General features: G+C 33.6%; 1 protein-coding gene across 1 annotated transcript; it reads left to right on the forward strand.

Moving 5' to 3' along the window:
• The first annotated feature begins 359 nt into the window (after positions 1-359).
• On the forward strand, positions 360-1057 carry LOC131069145 (histone H2B.11). The gene has a single exon (XM_058004491.2). It carries the CDS (start codon positions 427-429, stop codon positions 859-861), a length of 435 nt encoding a protein of 144 aa, XP_057860474.1. The 5' UTR covers positions 360-426; the 3' UTR covers positions 862-1057.
• The last annotated feature ends 7060 nt before the right edge of the window (positions 1058-8117 follow it).

Genomic DNA, 8117 nt, shown 5'->3' on the forward strand with positions numbered 1-8117 from the left:
TACTCTGAACTAACTACACTATTGATAAGAACTTGACTCATTGCATCCCTTGTTCCTTCCTATAACCATAAGACTGGAGTAAAAATTCCTAATTACAAATTTAGGACCATCAAATTTAGCCACGTTAACTCGTGCTTCCAAATTCAAATAGAAGAAAAATAAAATAAAAATAGAAAGCCCAATTCTCTCACGAAACCCGCCCACCGATTTTCGTCGTAAAAGTCATTCCTTAAAATGCGGACAAAATTCATTTTTTATCATCCATCGACGGCCCAGATGAGGCCAATCTGGCAATCCGCATCTATACATCTTCACCAATCAAATTACAGAAAGCGCCGTATATATATTGAGGTCTCAAACCCTTACTTCTTTCATTCGTATTGAACAACCCATCGTGTAGAGGGCGGAGGACTGAAGCATTTAGCAATGGCGCCCAGAGCAGAGAAAAAGCCAGCCGAGAAAAAACCAGTGGAAAAGGTTGTGGAGGAGAAAAAAGTTGCAGAGAAAGCTCCCAAGCCCAAGGCAGAAAAGAAGCTCCCCAAGGGAGGAGGAGAAACGAAGAAGAAAAAGAAGGCTAAGCGCAATGTGGAAACGTACAAGATCTATATTTTTAAGGTGCTGAAGCAGGTGCATCCGGATATTGGAATTTCCAGTAAGGCTATGGGCATTATGAACTCTTTTATCAATGATATTTTTGAGAAGCTTGCTCAGGAGGCTTCTAAGCTGGCGAGGTACAACAAGAAGCCTACTATTACTTCTAGAGAGATCCAGACAGCTGTGCGTCTTGTCTTGCCTGGTGAGCTTGCCAAGCATGCCGTTTCTGAGGGCACAAAGGCTGTTACTAAGTTTACCAGCACTTGAGAGGGTTCGGCCTCAAATGCCGCTTTTTGTTGGCCTTGTAAATTGTTTTGACTATTTGGCAGGCTTTATGGTAATGTTTGGTATTTTCTGACTTATGTAATGAGAGGCTCTGGTCTATTTTGACCTGTTCTTGCCCCTCTTTTCTTTTTGCCCTGTAAAAAAATAACTTATTTCTAAATATTGTTGCCTTCTCTGAGATGGATGTATGGTTGCTTCTAAAACAGTATGTATACATTCTGGATAAGAAATGCATGTATTAGAGGGTATTTTCTTCTGAAATGAATGGAAGGTATAAATTTTTAACCTTGAAAACGAAGCAGTCCTGATGTGAATAGTTATTTATGGGGGAAAAAAAAACATAAATCAGGGGAATTTGGTTGAAATTTCTCGAAAGTTTCTGAATTTATTGTGTAAATGATTTTTAATCGACGTGTTGAAGGATTCATTTGTTAACTACGTTTTCAGGAGAATCATAAAGCATGATCTGAGGTATTAGTTCAAGCAAATTATTTATGCTGTCAAATTTTGGAAAATCCTGAAGTACGATCTGAAATATTAGTGAAGCAAAATATTTATGCTGTCAAATTTTGGAAACTTAAAGGATTTTCAAAATATTCATGCTGTCAAGTTTTAAAGACTTAAAAGAAATTTCTTGTGATGAATTGTAGAATATGATTTGAAGATGTTAATGAAACGAAATATTTATGCTGTCAAATTCATGGCAATTGAATAAGTTTTAATAGGAAAGATGGGAAATTTAATGTCTTTAATGTTAAAGTCGAGACATTTTTAATGTCTTTAAAGGATGAAGGTTGCTTGAGAAAAAAGCTAATGGAGAGAGCAATATGTCTGTAGATTCGTTTCCTGACCTGTATGTTAATATTTAGCAGAGCTGTATGTTTTGATGGATTATGGTCCAGTAAATTCTGGAATTGCTGTCTTTGCACTTTGCTTTGACTATCATTAACAATAAATTGATACAAAATAACCTGGTCTGAACAGCTGAAATGGTGAATGAACATGCATAATCCATTCTGCCTTGTAAACGTTTGCATTTGTTAATTTGCTTCTCGAAATTAGAGATCTCTTGAAAGAATCTTTCACGAGTGTTGGAAGCCTTTTAGTTATTTCAAAGTTTTATTTGCAATTCTGTACATTATGACCAGAATAAAGAAGATTGAAAGAAACGACGATGAACCAGATCTGCCCAAATGAAGAAAAGTGAATATGTCTTCTCCCCATTGAAAACATTGAAAGAAAGGGCAGGGAAACCCTAATGTTTAGTAGGGTCCATGTGGAATGGAAATTATGGTAGGCAGTAATGGTTGAACTCCCTCTCATGTTTTATTGGAAAAGTTGTATATGTGTAGTACTCATATAGGTCTAATGTCATGAGAGATAATCTGTACAAATTGCTACTACTTGATTGAGTTAATGTAATCATAGGCTGATGGTGATCATTTTAATGTTGATTGGACTTATAGCAGAATATTTCTAAAAGTCACCATCACTTTTCCTTTTAGTTAAACTACCTACATCATTTTCTAATAGAAATGGGCCTTTTTACAAGTTCTTTTACTTTTTTTATTGGGTATTTTATTGATTATGAAGTTTTTGGGAGTCTTAATTTGATATAGTATTAAGATTGACATTTGTGTTTGGTTTGGTTTGTTTTATTTTTAATGTAATAATATTAAGATAGTGATAGGATTTATTTTATTTAGGTTTTTATTTATTGTTTTTTCTAAGGTATACTTGTTTGTGTTTAATGGTATTTTTTTTCTTTATTGTTTTATTTGGGTTTGGTTTGTTTTATTCTATATAATAACATTAAGATAGTGAGGGTACTTATTTTACTTGTTTGTTTACATTTGTTTACATTTCTCAATTCACATGTGTTTGTCATTTATTGTTCTTTATGGTATACTTATTTATGCTTTATTTTATACATTTGTTCTTGCCTCAAAATTATAAGTTTAGTTTCAAGATTCATTTCATTTCACATAATTTGAGATTGATTTAGTTCAATTTTTAGAAAGTTTGACAACACTTTTTCTATTAAGTATAAGAGAGCCAAAATAGGAATTTTTACATTCTCTTCATCCAACGTGGTAACAATAGAAACCTACATGGCAATAAGATGCAAAATGGGTCTTCCTAGAGGCTCAGTAAGATTCCTACTTCTACCATTAAAAACCACAGTAAGATTCCTATTCCTACCATTAAAAACCACAACCTCATCATTGAGAAACTTACATATCAACTATAAAATTTCCAAAGAAAGGCAAGACCAAAATGAGTTAGTTAATTACTTGTAACATTTAATGTAGCCAAGGATAACATCAATATAGATAATACTCTTAGCCTCAAAATCAAAACCCCAGATTTCTCCTTATTCCAATCCAAACTCCACATAGGATTAAGGTGGTATTGGAAGGGGGAGCTATCAAGCCAACAAAAGGAGGAAAGTTGACAACACTTGAAATTCATTTTTAAAAATATAAAAATCTTAAGTTTATTGTATCTTTACTAGTTATAAGTTGTTTTACATGTTTATGCAACATTTTGTTATGTAATGATATTGAAAGACATTCAATATAAATTTATTTAGAAAGTAAAAAATATTAAGAAAAAAATAATCAATTCATTTTAATATCTATATCCATGATATATGCATGTCACTTAATTTATTATTTCATTTTCTTTTCCACTAATTTAAGTGTTAAGTAATCTTAATTTTGTTTTTACTTGTTTTCTTTTATTTTTGTGAACTTATCTAAATTGAGATGACACCATATTTATAAAAATGTTCTATATATGAATCGTTTGAAAAATTACTTCAATATTTTTTAGTCTTAAAACTTTTTTATGCCACCTTTTAATTTCATCATATTTTATTTCTAACAATTTTTTTTCCTATCCTTTAAAAGACATCATGCACAATTGTTTTTCTTAACAATTCTCACATATTGTAATTTTCATTCTTCTTTGCAACTTTGATCATAGTAAGTCAACACCTTTCAAGTGGTCTTTCAAAAGCTCGAAGCCTTACAATTAATCTAATGAGAAATGTTCCTTTTTATCTTTTTCTTGAATAACTTATTTTCCTTTATCACTCTTATAAAGAAATTTTCTTTTTAGTTTTCTTAATATTGTATTTAATATATTAAATAATTCATTATTTAATTATTTGTATAATTAATATATTAAATATATTTTAAATATTTAAGAGATTTGGGATTTATATATTTTGTCTAAGGTTAGAATAAAACGTAAAAATAAATGCATTTTTTAAAACTAATATTTGAGATTTTGATATGTAAAATGTTTTGGTTCGTTTGAATTTGTTTAAATATTAATCATTTAGAATATTTATTATCACTATTCATTTATAAGTAATTTTAGTGATTTAATATGACGTGTTAACTACATTTTGTGTTTGACCTTGGATGGAAGGTATTGCATCTCTAATTGGAAGGAGAACATCTTGAGGGAGGATATTATCGTGTTGGAATAACATATGGGTTAGAAATGAGTTAAACTCTAGTGCTTAGTCATTTGTCTTGGTAGTTAGTCACCAAGTGGTTTTACCCTTCTAGTGGCATGACTTGTGTGTGGCTGTTTTTCCTTGTGTTGGATCATACTTGGTCTATCGAAAAGATACTTGGGTTATGGTGTCATGCTCATACATAATTGTTGTTGTCTCCTTTGTTATTATGATTTATTCCTTCCTTAATGAGTCTAAGTCTAAAGTTTTGATCTCTTGACTCTGATCTTGAACAAAAAAAGAGAGGATGTCCTACAAGTGGGACATGGCTTTATGCTTTTGCCTCATGGGTAGTCTGATGCTTCCAAACCAACTATTTAATTGGTTTATAGGAAATTAGATTTGTTTGTCAACATATTGAATCAAATAAAGCATCAATTATTTTACCTTTTTCTTACATCTTAACATGAGATAATTCAATGAACACTTTATTGGGAGTTTTTTCACTAACCAATGCAACACTTTTATTCACATTAGGATAGGAAAGGCACCCATCAACATTAGTCTCCACACAATTATAAGCCTTTCTCATTATGAAAACAATCTTGCATTTCTTCTTCCTTTAAGAAGGCACAAGCTCAACATGCAACCATCAATAACCTTGTTCTTCACACCTTTCCTTAATATAGTAAGTACAACAAGATTTTTATTAACTTTGATTTTGGGCTTTACATTTAAGTACAACTCCTCTTACCTTTCCTTTAGAATTCTTCTCACCACCTTGTTATTCATTACCTTTGTTGCAAGTAGAAGGAACTCCTTTTATTTAACTCTAGGTAATGTGTCTATGCACATTCCTCATTGATATTCTCAAGTTCTCAAGTTTGGCCATGAGGACTATCATTTGTAGATGGTCCATTGAACATCACATCCTTCCCAAGTTTTACGATAGATTTTCAAAATTTGGTAGTACAAACCTAGAGATTATACCCTTGTTCTTATTTCAAATTCAATGCCACTACATCACTTGCTCTTCATGGAAACTTGGGTAAAACCATTTTTGTAACAATGAATTGAAATATCTCCACTTTGATATTTTTTGAACTTCTAAGGAATGTGTATCACTCTCATTCCAAGAAAGAGTATGTTTTGCAAGTGTTAGCCTTGTAACGGATATTTGTTGATGTGAACTAAAATATACCTCATCTGGGACACCCATCGATCTAATTTCTCTCTTGCAGGGTTGGATATTAATATCAACCCTTAATTTAAAGAAATTGTTGGGTTTTGGAATGGTTTTCTCTACACTCACTCTTTAGTCTTCATCTTCATCTCAAATCACTCTATTTGTATTGATCCTCACTATCAAGAAAGGCATAATAATTTCTACCTTATACAAGTTTCCCTTGACCATAGATATTCTTACCACATTTACTTCCAACTTCTAGAATTTTACTTCTCCATCCTCCTCTCTTTCTTGCACCTATTTCTTGCACACAAAAAGAAAAGGAAATGTGTTGGGAATAGGGGTTTATCTTCAGATCAACCCTCGGTTTTGGAATTAACCAAGTGGTTGAAATAAGGTAAATGAAAGTAGAAATCCTCTTCATTGAGGGGATGTTGAATTGACTGAAATTGAAATGCTTATACCTCCTTGTAAAGTTTTTCTTGCCTCGACATGAAATTAGGGTTTTGAAGAGGGGAAAAAGACCTCTCCCTCAGATTGAACTTGATGAAGTGAAGGCGCCCCTTGGTGATGCTCCACTTGATGTGCTCCTCTTTCTTTCTTGCTTGATGTGGATGGCTATCCAATGTTGTGCACAAACGGAATAGATTTGGAAGATGATAAGGACGAGATGATCAAGTGTGGATGAGATATGATTTGAACATGATAAGGTTGCCAAGATAATTTCCTGGGCTCAAAAGGACATCATAAGATTACTAAACTTGGAGATGAAGAATGGAGGGATGGAGTCCTCAATTTATAGGAAGAGGGGAGGAAGAATGGATGGCTAGGATGGATTCAAGATGAAGGGCTAGGATTGCTTGTGAGCTCACACAAGGCCCAAGAGAGGGTGTGGAGACTAATAAGAGATATGCCTTAAAGGTATTTCTTGTCTCCACACTCCTCAAGGTACATTGAGAAGACTTCCCAAGGTACCTTGAGAAGAGAAAAGTGCATTGGGAAGACTTCCCAATGTGCCTTGAGAGGAGCAAAGGATGTGACATTCCTTGAAGAATGGGGAGGAGGAATTTAAAATTCTCCAAAAAAGGATAATCATGGGGATTGGAGGAATAAGGAGTTAAAAATTCCTCGGGAGAGGAGATGTCTAGAGGATTGTGAGATTTTGAAGATCTCACATTTACCTAGGAAAAGAGCATTAAAAGCTAGTGGTTGGATGGAAGGGACAAGCAGTTGACTTCGTGGCTAATCATGATGATTAGCCATAAGCAACTCATTAGGAGGGGGATTAGAGGAAATGTTAGGTGGGATTAGGATTTGTAGGAGGGTTTGACTAGGAGAGAGAATGAGTGGAGGGAATTAAAAATTAGAAGAATAAAGTTAAGTGAGTTTAGGGAGTTTCTAGAAGACTTTATTAGGTTAATGATGAATTAAGAAGATGGTTTGTAGGAATCATGTGGGTTAACTAATTAATTGAAATTAATTAGCCAAGAGGAAGATTTGTGAGGATTTAATCTTTTAGAAGAATAAAGAAAGGGATTGATTTATTAAATAAATCAGTCACATACTATAATCAATTATATTTAATTAATATTGAGGAGAATTTGAATTAACATAATTAATTAATTAATTATGTGAGGAATTAAAAATAATTAAAATAATTATTTTTAAGTGTTTACATTTTACCCCTCTTTGAAGTGAGGTGTGATGACGCGTTGATTCAAAGAAAAATCTTGTTTTTTGATGATGATATTGATTTGATTGATAAGATCTAGATTCAGTCTGGTTTCAGGAAGGATTCATCCTGTATAAGACAAAGATGATCAAAGCGTCTGGTTTCAGGAAGGATTCATCCTGTAAAAGACATGATTGATCATAATGTTTGGTTTCAGGAAGGATTCATCCTGTATAAGACATGATTGATCACAACGTCTGGTTTCAGGAAGGATTCATTCTATATAAGACATGATCAGAGCATCTGGTTTCAGGAAGGATTCATCCTGTATAAGACATGATTGATCACAACGTTTGGTTTCAGGAAGGATTCATCCTGTATAAGACATGATCAGAGCGCAACGTCTAGTTTCAGGAAGGATTCATCCTGTATAAGACATGACTGATCACAACGTCTAGTTTCAGGAAGGATTCATCCCGTATAAGACATGATCAGAGCGCAACATCTGGTTTTAGGAAGGATTCATCCTGTATAAGACATGACTGATCACAACGTCTGGTTTCAGGAAGGATTCATCCTGTATAAGACATGATCAGAATCATAATTAATTATGTGAGTTGTATGGCGATGTGTAGAAGATAGAAGAAGAAAAGGATGCCCCAGCATAAAGCATGGGAGGTGTATGCCCCCTCGATAATTTTTTCGAAAAAAAGGATGAAAAATTCTCGAAAAAAGAGAGGAAGAAGAATCAGGGTGGAAGGGATAAATGAGGAAGAAATATGAAGCAGTCGCGAAGAATTTGGAAGGAAGAATAGGAGAGGCGAGACCACGGGGGAAGATGGGCCCTCACGGGGGCCCATATACACTACAACGGACCCAATGAGGGGTTATTGTATCACGATGGACATATT

The sequence above is a fragment of the Cryptomeria japonica genome, chromosome 1, assembly GCF_030272615.1.
Source record: "Cryptomeria japonica chromosome 1, Sugi_1.0, whole genome shotgun sequence".
In the NCBI taxonomy this organism is placed as follows: Eukaryota; Viridiplantae; Streptophyta; class Pinopsida; order Cupressales; family Cupressaceae; genus Cryptomeria; species Cryptomeria japonica.

Coding starts and splice junctions, on each gene's coding strand:
- LOC131069145 (XM_058004491.2), top strand. CDS start 427: ATGGCGCCCAGAGCAGAGAAAAAGCCAGCCGAGAAAAAACCAGTGGAA.